General features: G+C 46.6%; 1 protein-coding gene and 1 long non-coding RNA gene across 8 annotated transcripts in view; both read right to left on the bottom strand.

Annotated features, from left to right (window-relative positions):
- Window positions 1–623: 623 nt before the first annotated feature.
- On the bottom strand, window positions 624–2,057 carry LOC125738907 (uncharacterized). The gene is made up of 3 exons (XR_007396931.1): window positions 1,802–2,057; window positions 1,319–1,468; window positions 624–842 (listed from the first exon to the last, which is right to left on the bottom strand). It is a non-coding gene; the product is annotated as an uncharacterized LOC125738907 (long non-coding RNA).
- Window positions 2,058–3,908: 1,851 nt separating this feature from the next.
- abch1 (ATP-binding cassette, sub-family H, member 1) overlaps window positions 3,909–12,755 on the bottom strand; it is a 20,221-nt gene continuing 11,374 nt past the window's right edge. For all 7 annotated transcript variants that reach the window (XM_049008538.1, XM_049008541.1, XM_049008539.1 and 4 more), the window contains 11 exons: window positions 12,563–12,731; window positions 11,941–12,041; window positions 11,367–11,437; window positions 11,098–11,147; window positions 10,617–10,673; window positions 10,451–10,521; window positions 10,266–10,354; window positions 9,640–9,743; window positions 7,718–7,877; window positions 7,496–7,600; window positions 3,909–6,242 (listed from right to left, as the gene is read on the bottom strand). In XM_049008538.1, coding sequence (XP_048864495.1) covers window positions 6,136–6,242; window positions 7,496–7,600; window positions 7,718–7,877; window positions 9,640–9,743; window positions 10,266–10,354; window positions 10,451–10,521; window positions 10,617–10,673; window positions 11,098–11,147; window positions 11,367–11,437; window positions 11,941–12,041; window positions 12,563–12,731 — 1,084 coding nt within the window. In that variant the 3' untranslated portion in view covers window positions 3,909–6,135. The remainder of the gene's footprint in view (window positions 6,243–7,495; window positions 7,601–7,717; window positions 7,878–9,639; window positions 9,744–10,265; window positions 10,355–10,450; window positions 10,522–10,616; window positions 10,674–11,097; window positions 11,148–11,366; window positions 11,438–11,940; window positions 12,042–12,562; window positions 12,732–12,755) is intronic.

The raw sequence follows: 12,755 nt of genomic DNA, 5'->3' as shown, positions 1-12,755 counted from the left end.
GTGATTGAGGCTGACGCGAAAATGAACGATACACGCTAGTGAAACCATTGGGATCTTTCACTCCATTTCAAATTTAGGGAGAATTGTACTCAGTATTATGTCAACCTTCTCCTTACACGGATCAGAAACCTTAAAAACAAAGCGGAGGATTATATCTTGGTTTATGCTTTGACAGACAGGGAAATCATGTTTTCTTTTTGAATTTTCACCTTCCCCATACCGGAAGTAATCATTTAAATATACTTTGTGGGTTCCGAAGTATGTCCATGTGATCCTTAGAGAAAGGCATCAACTCTGTTAACATTCGTTTTCTAAAATAAATAATAAACATTGTTAAACGTGCGGCTATCTGAGTCGTAAACGCTCCGCTTGACTGTCGGAATAAAAAGTTGTGATAAAGCAGCATGTGATATTTCCGGCGCTGACGCAGACACGCGGGAATAATGCTCCACAAGAAAGAGCACGCGCTTTTATTTCTGCACCTGCCAGTGGCACACGGCGGTCACTTGTCTCCTCAGCAGATCAATATCTTGAGGTCTTCCCACAGTTACTCTCTAGTAAGGGGGGGGGGACCGGCTAATGATTGGTCACGAATCTTGATTGTGCCCCTAAGTACGGTTGCCTCCAGATTGTCCACCTCAAAGCGATGCTGATACCCCCGCACTCCTGCCCACTGGCCGTTGCTCCCCAGCAAACAAACCTTCTGTCTCCATCTTCTGGGGTTTGTGAGGTCAGAGGCCACCTGCAGTCCTGGAATACTGTAAACCCCTCCTTATCCAAAGCTGTTTTTCTGCTGATTATAATGTAATTCTGCCCTTAGCTGGGCTCCATCAATTTGATTTCTGCAAGAAAAATGCCTGTTTCAGTGCCATTTGTTCATTTTCCCAGACAAGCACCCCCATCAACCAAATACCCAAATTTACAATAATTAAATATAAGACCAAATAAGGGTCATACCACTGTACCGTGTTTTGCCACACATTTGGGAAATTGCACTGAATGGAGGAGACGAGAAATTAGACTAATTTATCTCGGAGCAATGAAATTACAAGCTGCATTCCTGTAATTACATGACAGACTTAACCAGCAAAGGTGAATATCACAATGCTTGAAGCTGGCTTTCCAATAGGAAAGAAAACGTTTAAAGTGTGAGTCTATAATAGCAGGCAGCTGAATGCAAAGCAGCTTTGTGTTTTAGAGATCAGTTGCAGGGTTTGGTGCTTAATTCCTTGCACTGTTATTTTTTTTGTTTCTGGGGAGACGGTATCATATCAAGTAAAAGTTTGTACTTGATATACACACATGCACACACACTTACAGCCGGAGAGTCTGCCGTATCACGCTGACTCTCCACAGAGTGCCTCACCCTCGCTTCGTAATCTTCCTTGGCGCCCAACTAGTTGTCTTGTGCCTGTTGCCATGGTCACAAAGTTCCAGGGACTTCACCGTACTTTGACAGCATTCTCACCTATAGGAGTTGCACAGGAGGACAAATTGTACCCCACCCCCACCAACCTCGCCAAAGAAAGCATGGTCACGATGATTGATGGATGGCAAATGCGTTTTGTCTGTAAGTCAGTTGAAGTTACGTCTGACATGCTAGCATCGACATATCCAATCATTTAAACGAATTAGATTCTGTCCTTCATTTATACCGAACTTTAATAAAACAAGCATGAAGTCAAAGTCAAAAGTCAAAGTCAAAGTCAAAAGTCAAAGTCAAAAGTCAAAGTCAAAAGTCAAAGTCAAAAGTCAAAGTCAAAAGTCAAAGTCAAAAGTCAAAGTCAAGACAAAGGCTTACCTTGTTTCCTGTGTCTCAAGTTCTGTGAGGGTAGTAGGTATCTTTAGCCATGCAAAAGCTTATTTTCATAGAGACGTCATGTATGCAAGTGTGTTGTTGTTGATTAAACATAAAATAACATAGCAACAGCCACCTTGGTGAGTTGAGCAGCACAAGTGGGCTGGCAGAGAGGAAGAGTAAAGTGCGCCGCGAGGTCAACCTGGGTGCAGCAGGACTGTGCAGCAAAAAAAAAAAAATGTTGCTTTCATGCTAAACCAAATACTACATTCGCCAACAGTCGAGTGTTTGGAGGCCAGCCTGGCTGCTGTTGTTGGGGAACCGTGGCAACAGTAACCATGTACACAGACGTGTTTACAGAATGTTTGAAATATCACAAACTTGTTGGGAACGGAGAAAGCGGACGGCTGGGTTTTTTTATGCATGAACGCTGCCGGCATGCATGTGTGCACACGTGTGTGTGTGTCTGTCAGTTACATATATATTACATTGTGGGGACCAAATATCCCCACAATATAACAAAAACCTGTTATTTTGACCTTGTGGGGACATTTTTTTTGGTTCCCACAAGGGGAAACTCAATTTTATAGAACTCTGTGAATGCAATCAAAAAACTAAAAATGCCGAAAGTCTTGTATTTTGTTTGGCTACTTATGGTCAAGGTTAGGGCTGGGTGGGGGTTAAGGTTGTCGTTGCTGATTAGTCTTTCTCAAAGAAATAAATGGAGAGTCCCCACAAAGATATGAATAGAATGTGTGTGTGTGAGGGAGAGAGAGAGTGCATGCTAGATAAGCATGAAAAGTGTAACTTTGGTGGCTTTCAGGCTAGTTGTAGCAGATTCTCCTGCTGGATTAATTACCCTGCATCCTTGTTGTACATGCATGTGACACGAAAAATGGATCATTTCCTTTAGCAGGGTCCAGACACTCCTCTGATATACTTTTCTTGAGTTGTGGGTCTAACCAGGCGCTGTGGACCTGACAAGAGCTGCGCAGATTTTTGCTGGCACCAGTACAGCAGTATGGCAGTGGTCCCACTGGTGACTTCTGTCTGAGGATTAGCACCACAGGTCCATGCGCATATCTAGCGACACGCTCACTGGCAAACAGCGACGATAAGACTCCCTCATGACTCGTGTAGGACATCGTGACGCAGGTCGTGTCACCTGGCAGGTTGGGTGGGGATCAAAACTGCCGTGAGCTTCACACTGGAATGGGGGGAGGGAGGCGAAGTCGATTTGGTGGTAAAATGTGTTTGTGAGCAAAAAAGTAAGACTCATGTCTGTGACCAAGGAATATGGGCAGCCCTGTCGGTGGGGGGCTTGGACCAAAAGGGGCCTAGAATTAAAGTTATACCATAAGTCTTAAAAGACAAATGTATTACTGGTCTTTTCTGTTACAATTTCTGTTTTTGTGTTTACACATAATCACAGTAAAATCTACCGTAAAATTTTTGTTAGGGAACTAGCTACACCCATGATAGGTACTAATAAGTAACAAACAAAAAGCAAACTCGCTTTCACAGTGAGCGGAAGCAGTTATAGAGGTAATAAAATGATGATGAATGGTGATGGAAAAATAATGACGCTGAGAAATATATATCCCATTACGAGTGACTGTAACCTATGTCATGGGCTTTACAACTAAATTAAATAATGTTTAATTAGCGTGGCTGCAGACTTGTCCCACAGGGGAAAATCTCCACTGACTTGTTGTGGGGGGGGGGGGAGACGGGACCATATCAAATGTGATGGGGGGGTCAGGATATGTAAGGAGAGGTTGTGTGTTGTTTTAAACCACAGCTGTTCACTGCATTATTATGGGGAATATTGAGTAATTATGGCGCTGAGGGCTGTCCCACATCTGAGAGCTGGCTGTTCTGAAATGCTAACACTAAAGAGGGGATGAGGGCCAGCATTGGCTGGGTGGGGGGGGGGGGTGCCGGTGTTATGGAGCTGTAGTTTATTAGCATCTGCAATGAGTATCGTTTTTATATTTCTTTAGTAGTCATAAGCAAAAAGTCGTCATGAAATCGACAGTTTCAAAGGCGTCACGGCAAACAGACTCAGGAATGAAAAGCAGACACTCGCCGGAGGAAAAGCGAGACCCAGTAACATTTCATACAGAGATTTATTGTTTTGAAAGTGAACAGAAAGGAGAGATTTCCCAGGAGAGCATCTGTAGACACAGCAGATGCGAGAGGGGACTGGCTCCCAAAACACCGTCACAGCGAACACAGCGCCAAGGCCACCGCAACCATGGAAGGACCCGGCTGCGCACCCCCCCATTTACACTCCTCCGAAGGAACCATCAGCAAGACAATCGGAGGCAATTATTTCCCCGAGTGATTAATCAGCTGATTAACTGATTACAAAGACCGCATACACGCTGCACCCCCCCCCCCCTCCCAAATCCCCGGTCCCCAGGAAGTCAGTGCCATGTCAGCATTGGTATCTGGGTAAAAACATGAAGAGGGAACATGACACCATGCAGAGGAACAGATTGCTGTTATTATCTCATGAAAATAATGCAGGGGGGCGGAGCAAAACAACAGCGTTATAGGGTTAACTATCATGCGGCGCGACACACTACAGTGTGTCATTTGCAACGCATGATGAGAGTCCTCACTGATCCGGGACCAGATTGGGCACTATGATATCCCGTTCCCCACCCCTCTGTCGGTGAAAGTCAGTCCCCAGCGGTCTTGACAGTTTAATAACATTCCCGTCCCATCAAACGTCCCGAAATACATTTGGCTTACAATTACGTATATTCCTCAGACTTGTCAGCTGACGTGAGTCTTTAAAAAGTGAAGAATGAATTTGCTTTGTTATGTTTAATAAAATTCTGAGAAAAATGAATTAAAAAAAAAAAACGGATGTTGGAAAACACACAAGCAAGGCTCAACTTTGGACCATTGGACTGGCACCAGACCGGGTTCATCAGAAGCTGCCTTCGGCCTCGATGGCCCGGCTGTAAACATGGTCAGGGCCTCTCATTCCTCAGTGGCACAAAGAAATTCAGCAGATATGAACTCTTGAGAGATAATTAACATAACGTTATGTTTTTCTGTGATGAAAGTTACAGGCATGGGTACGCTGCATTACAGTAGATGCTGCATTACCACCAACAACCAGAGGGGGCGCCACTATTGGTGAAGACAGCCAAATATAAGTGGGGCCGACGGGCACAGCAGCAGTCTGTGAGGAAGGGGGGAGTCATTGTTAGCGGTCAGTGGTCACAGACGTAATGTTTCCATCATCTGGTCTCACCAGGACACATACATTTCTTTTCCCTTCATCATTTCACAGCCCTGCACCATATAAGGAAACTCCAGACACAGAGACCCACCTACAACCGGGCCGTTTCCATGGTGAGATCCCCTGATTGGCTAATTGTTGTGCTGGCCTGCACAAGAGGAACGTCGTACAGAACGCCGTTTTGCATGTCCATTATTGTACTTCTCACCCGAGGTTTGTTTAGTATGACATGAAAAACATTTATCTTCGTACTCTACACTTTCAAATCTTTACCGCTAGCTGCGCCCTGTAATTTTTAAAATAAAAATCCATCTGATTCTTTTTGCCTGTGGTAAGCGCCAGGAAATTATTAGCTAGGTTACTTTTAATTTATGTAGTAATTTTAAATATAGCTGGTATTTGTGCTTTTTTATTGGGTTTATTGCTGGTTTCGTCTCAAAGCACTTGGATGCTGCATTATGAGGTCAATCAATACAGCGACTAATCATCGAGGGACGGCCCCATTACGCGTGTCATGGTCTTGCGGTGAAAGGTCCAGTCTTGGTTCCTGACACAAATACATGAATACAATCCCGGTCCGGTTCTGTCCTGTTTCTACTTGGCACCATACTAGAAAACTGGCATCAGGGTCCAATGCCGTTCTACATGCAATTAAAAGGCAGATTTTTAACGTCATTAGACTCTTACCTTTGGGTGTCACCAGAGTACAATATGTACAAATGTAGTGAAAAAGGAATATATATTTCTGCCTCTCTCTATATGTACATTTTTTATTAGCTACAGTAATCAAGTCCTCACACCTAAAATAGCCTTTGTAAAATCAAACGTTTTAAGGCTGACAGGGAAGTCCTGAGGTAATATATGCCAATAATTACACAGCACCGGACCCAGCCAATGTGGGCTTGAGGAGGGAGAAGCAATGGGGGTGAGGGGTGAATACCCCACCCCACCCCACCAGGAAAAACAAGAAGTTTAGCCAGTGAGGCCTGTTCCACTCTGTGAAGCCTGCACCTTTCCTAGCGACACTCCCCGACACCAAATGTGCCCACGACGGCATGACGTTCCCCAATTCCGCCCCTCAGGTACGCAGCTTGAGGATGACCATGGCCAGGATCAGGAAGAAGGTGTTCCACCCCAAGGTGACCACAAAGCCGCGCCACACCATCATCCGCGACAAGTCCCACCCTGCGGAACGACAAAACCACACACCTCAGTCTTTAATTTATAGAGACCCAACATCAGGGCTGCCAACCTTGGTCAGCTGGCCGGCGTGAGATTTTCAATTCGAGACAAGTCTGTACACACATTTACATGCATATAAGAGTTCATTACCTTTTAAAAAATCTGTAGGGTTTGCAAACTACCCCAAATGCATTTGATGTAGCTAATTTTAGGTTTAGATTAGCTGTAAGATTTCTTGCGTGACAGTGAGAGTCTGAAAGCGCGAGCGTCACGCCAGAAGCGTGTGAGTTTGCAACCTTGCTGTCTGTGACAATCCCCATGAAACACCTCAACGGACATCACAGAAATCTAATCCAATACAAATACATTCGCCACCTCAGTTAGGGTTATATCAGCCGTTGGCTCCCTGTTTTTATATAGATCTCATTTATAGGAACCTATACTAGCATAGGATTGAGTATCTGACTGACAGGTGACTGGAACAGCTTGTTCACAGAACGGCCTCGTTAATAAAGCAGAATGACCTTTGGACGTAATTAGGCTCCATGTACGAAGCAGGGGAAGCGGCTGTTGGGGGGGGGTGGTCGCGGCCGATACAACCGCATCGCTTGTCATCGACCGTGTGCTTACCTGAGTTCAGCCATCTGAGCTTTCCAGCTGCCATTTAGAAAATGTTTCCTGACGTCACGGTTGTTGTGACAACAGGGGCCATGCACCAGATATGCAATAGGGTAGAGGTGTGCACAGCGGGGGGGGGGGATACTGTACCAATGAACACGGACCCCAGCTGACAGCGAAGACTTAAATATTAAGATGGCTGTTCAATAATTAACATGGGGGGGGGGAGCATAACAAAACCCAGCGTGATGACACCCAGAGAAACGAAATATCCAAAGAGCATGGCTGGTGGTAACGCAGTACTGACCTCCTTGTTAACTTGTTAACTGATAGCAGCAATAGCAACAGTAGCTGTAATGCATGCAAACAAAAATAACAACTCTCGCAACAGCGAGTCTGGTGAAGCTTTAGAGCCTAAACACATGCTGGCCCAGCACATTCCAGCTGCAGCAAGGCCGTTTATATTAATCATGCTCGCAAAAATTAATTTCTTTTGTGGGCGAGTGCTTTTGGAGTCCTCCTGCCCGCTAGAGGGCAGCATTTCCCAGGATATTCATCTGTTTTTATGCACCATGTGGCGCTGTGCTAATGAATCACGCATGGCAGTGGTACTGCACTATGCTGCAAAAGAAGGTCACCTCTATACATGATGCAGCGCAGGGCTTCAGAGGCGTAGGTCTGGGGCAGGACCAGGCTCAGGTAGCGCAAAGGGTACGGGATACACTCCACAGGCCAGATGATACCTACAAAAGTGGAAGAGAAAGTCATGACAGAAAGCTCTGAGTCTGCATGACGTACCAGGTGATTCCTGGCTTGCTCAAAATTACCATTATTCAAAAGCATTAGCAACAGGGACCCACCACTGAGGATGAGGTTGGGGTAGAAGACGCCCAGGGCAGCCTGGTTGGCCGACTGCTCGTCGTCGATGGCCGCTGAGATGACCAGGCCGAAGGAGATACCAGTCACACCCTGTAGGACTATCAATGCGATGACCAGCACCAGCGAGCCTTCATTGGGAACCTGCCGCAAAAAATGTGCGCAAAGGTCACGGCTACGAATATCACAATTCTTCCACCCAGGCGTGGACTGGCCATTGGGAAGTTTGGGAATTTTGCTAGTGGGCCGGTCTTGGGAGGGCCGGTCTTCCTTCCCCAGGCTTGCAGTATAGACCCTATATACCAGGGATGTCCACCCTGTCCATCGATCCCAGACTGTATCCAGGCCGACTGCAGGATCGCGGAAAATAATTAAGCAGGTTATGCTTTTTTTCCACTGGTGGAGAACCGGTTGATCGCGATTGTTATAATATACCCTATAGGAACCCCCTCCCAATCAGCGGCAAAATATACCAAGGAGGCCACTCCCCCCCCCCGGTCAGTGGTAAATTTTGGGCTGCTTTGTGTTACCAGACTGCCCCAGCTTTTGGGCAACTTATTTGCCATTTTATTGTATCAATATTTCTTTTTTCACCTGGATAGAGTCTCAGATATTTAAATTACTACCGCTTCTGTTGGCTTGTGTTCATCCGATCTCTCTCATCGTAACAGGTGAAGTGAAGGGAAGGGGGAGTGGTTGTGTGGGGGGGGCATGGGTCATAAATAATGTAGCCCACCACGGGAGGGGCGTGGCCCGCAGTCTCGTAGGGTTCAGCTAACATGACAGAAATAGAGCAGAATAAAGGGCAGCCCAGCGGTCGCCACAGCAGTCAGGCTGTTGTCAGGGCGATTACTATACCTTTGCTTGGTTACTGTCAAACTAGGAGCAGCTACTTGGAAAGCGGTGCCTGACGCCCCTCGCAAATTCCCATCGAGTGCCGTTACGCTTCGATTCCCTCCCCGCGGTGTCAGTTACGGTGAAATGTCAGTGGCGTCTATCTGTCTCCGTCAAAGCCATAAATGTCGGCCCCCCCGCAAGCAGGCCGTGTTGGCTCCATGACCCTCTCTTTCCCCGCATCTCCATTTGTTTCCTCTCTCCACTGGAATCCATCCCACGTGGAAGCCATGACCTCGCCGGTTTTCCCAGAAGCCCTCACTCCAGTCTCCCTGTGGTAGTACTAGTGGCCAGCTGGGTTTAAGGCTACAGAAGGGAGGTTTCCACTGCTTACCCCCCCCCCCCACCCTCGCCAAATCTGGTGTAAACCCTCCATTGGAGCCCTAAGCACTAAATAATATTACCAGCACAAGATAAAATATAATCATATGTTTGCTCACCTAATAATTTCATTACAAACCAAAAGTAATGCATTATTTTTACATCCAGGGCACCTCAGTGAATGCTGTACATGTGGTCCAAAGGTAAAAAAGCAATGACCCTTAAAAGCCCTAAAACAAAAACATTCTAGTTACAGGTGTGTGTTCTTAACCGCTATTTTGTTCTACCTGCTCCCACTGCAAACTGTTCATATGACCCACCCCCCCACATCAGGCACCATGTTTAGTACAGGAGTTACCAGAGTCCCTCCCAGACAGTGAAGGTACATTCACATCTTTGCAATTCAGGCCAGGAAAACAAACTGAACGCGGTTTCTCTCTCATCTCTGGTTCTTCTGAGCGAAAAATCAACTCTTTTACTGCCAGGCTAACGACCTGTCGTAAATTAATGAGCGAATCAGGGCAATGGTGGTAGGGGGTCCACGGATGTGATAACGCAGCCGCACCTGTCTGTGAGATGTGGTGGGAACCCTGGGGGGTACGTGAGCGTAAGTGTGGATTCACGAGAACCTGAGCCGCCGCGTGAATCTGTGCCGCCGCGTGAATCTGTACCCGCACATTTCCAGACACACCTTGAAGACTAGGAAGATGAAGAGGAGCATCAGGGATATCTGGACACTGATGACGAGCAGCTGGGAAAAGAGGTGAGCCAGCATGGTCTCTAGGGAGCTCACACCTGCAAGACAAGACCAGTCAGGATCACTGAAAACACCCCACTCCTCACATGCTAATCTGCTCTGATCTCATGCCAGTGGGACCCTTTCATTTGTCTTCACAGTGTAACATCGAGACCTATGCAAGATTAAATAGGCATTTGAGAATTTATGTGGGTTCTACTCCCCCCTAGTGGACACCATTTAAAATAACACTGTAATCTAAAATATTACATTATGCTTTTGTCCAACACATGTACAAACTAAGCTGTGTTAATTAGTCACCACTTTTTAAATTTTGAGCCTTTTCATCAAGAGTGGAGGCGACTCGGGAGGGATCGTTCCGCCACTTAGGGATCACAAGACGTTTGACCCCTCAGAGATTGGACAGCTGTACGGCTTTAGGATGCAGACCGCAGACATCTCAATGGAGTTAGGATCTGATGAGACTGAATAATTGACAAACGTTGTACGGCTCATGTCGATATAGATTCCCACCAGCAGATGGCAGCATTTCTTCACCAAGAGGCAGTGGTATTTCTCACCTGCTACACAGCACCTGTCGAGAAGGCCCTCCTTCCTCTCAAGCACAAAGGACAGGGCAGTCAGCCCAACTGCCAGGTAGAAGGTAATGCTGAGGAGACAGCAGAGCCCTGCGTCAGGCATTTGTCAAGCAGTAAAACACAGCTGCCAGTTTCCCTGTCTGAAGGCCACGCTGATGAATCAGTACCTTAGGACGGCTCCGGGAGTCACAAATGTGGTAAAGTCTGTGTTCTTGCTGCCGTAAATGGGCTCTTCGAACTGTGGGCAGTGCATCACAAGTGGGGGGGGGGGGCTGTGGTTACCATGGTCAAAGTCAATTTTTCAATGGTTCACGAATCAATCAGCTGACTTACCTTGATAGGCAAGGAGACCAGGTATGACATGGTGCCCAGTTTGCTGTGGACGAAGGCCTGAGAAAGAGCACCAAGGGTAAGGGGGGGTGGTGGAGAACCGCGAATACGTTAATGAAGTATGGATGTATGTATGTATGTATGTATGTATGTATGTATGTATGTACGTATGTATGTATGTATGTATGTACGTATGTATGTATGTACGTATGTATGTATGTATGTATGTATCTATCTGTCCGTCCATCCGTCGATCCATCCATCCGTCCGTCCGTCTGTCCGTCCGTCCATCTATCTATCTATCTATCTATCTATCTATCTATCTATCTATCTATCTATCTATCTATCTATCTATCTATCTATCTATCTATCCGTCCGTCCGTCCATCCATCCATCTATCCATCTAGATGGGAATTCCAGCACAAAGCCAGCTCTGCAGCAGTCCCAAGCTTTGCAGCACAACCTGAAAGCCCCCTTTAAATACCTCAAACGCCTCCTGGAGCTTCTTCTGAAGCATAACGGCAATCTGTCGATCTGGAAGTAAAAGAAAAGCATCACAGCCAAATTAATTAACGCGCATATTAAGAGAGTTGAAATAAGGGGCTTCAGCAGAGACACATTTTTCACTTTATTTCTCTGGCTGTTTTATCCCATTGGCTTGTGTGTCTGTGTGCAAACAGCACCATCTAGAGGCCGGAGTAAAGTTTTCTTGTTTTTGATGGAAACTTGAACGGAGCCAGAGCAGAAACTCACTAGTCAGGTCCAGCCACACATGAACGGAGCCTCCCTCCACAATGTCCCTCGCAACTCGGGTTTGCAAAATTCTGTTTAAGAAAGAAACACTATGAAAGACACCAGTCTATACACGAGAAATACAGACATAAGTGCAACTCGGGGCCCATTAATAATGCACGAGCTTTCAGTTCCTCCCAGTTTTATTCAGTCAGACGAATGGCTCACTTATTAAAAGAAGGAACATGTGACCGGATCATGTGATCAGAACATGTGACTGGATCATGTGATCAGAACATGTGCGTCAGCAAGAACTGATCAGACTGGACTTTTCACCCCAGGCTGTGTGATACAGATCAAATGCCTCCGAACTCCTGCACCAGTGTTATTGACAACACAAGTCTGCATGCCCCCCCCCACCCTAGCAACAGAAGGAGTTACCCAAACTGGGCAGATATTTACCAGTGCCCTCCCCCCTCCGCACATAGGAATCGCACATTCCTAGGAGCCCTGAGTTTATCATCTCCCAGGGCACATGATCTTTGCTCTGCTGACAAAGGTGGGGCTTCCCTGCCGATGAAGACGACAGCATCACCTCTTCATTAAGTAGCTGGAGAAGTTCTTTCCAAAGCCAATGACTGCCCAGTACTGGCCATCATTAACCCCGGCAAAGGCCTCTGCGTGGGACAGCTCCACCTGCAGGTGGGGCAGATACATGTATGATTCACACATTCACTTTACACTGTCTGAAACTTTGAATATTAGTGAGAGTCATTTATACTGTGTGAGTCATTTACGCTGTACTGTTTAATTCATTTGCATTGTACTGTCTGAGTCACTGATGCACTGTACGGCATCTTTCACTTTATACTGCGGGAGTAATTCAGTCACCATCTAATGATCAATCAGCACATTAGCACGTTAGCATAATTGTATACAGTGTAATGACATAAATACGATGACTCCAATGGGTGAGCTACTGCTTTACCCAAACCCAGCAGCGGGCGACCCCTACAAAGGCCAGGTCCTAGAACCCATTTTGAATCATCTCTGTTCACAGTCACATCAACATAAAACAAGTCAAATGCATCCGGACATCCGAACACCAGCGGTGGCTTGACAACTGCTCTGCAGGCCTGATGTCTGCTAGCGAGGCTTTGCGGCAAAACCTGTCAGAATTTAACACCCTCGCCTCCCACCCTGAAAAAACCCCACACCTGCTGAATACTGGAATTATCCAGGAAGGAAAGCAGCGTCCTGCTGTAGAAGTCGCCGCTGGTCTCATTGTTGACCACGGCCACGGGGATCCCCCGGGGATCCCCGCCAATGCACAGGCACATCAGGGAGATCTGGATGACAGGCAGCAGGAACTGGAAGCACAGGAAGCTGTGGAGATGGCGACACATCGGG

Source organism: Brienomyrus brachyistius, chromosome 3 (assembly GCF_023856365.1).
Source record: "Brienomyrus brachyistius isolate T26 chromosome 3, BBRACH_0.4, whole genome shotgun sequence".
Taxonomy (NCBI): Eukaryota; Metazoa; Chordata; class Actinopteri; order Osteoglossiformes; family Mormyridae; genus Brienomyrus; species Brienomyrus brachyistius.
The sequence above is the reverse complement of the archived record's forward strand: the minus strand, read 5'-3'. Positions and strand labels throughout refer to the sequence as shown.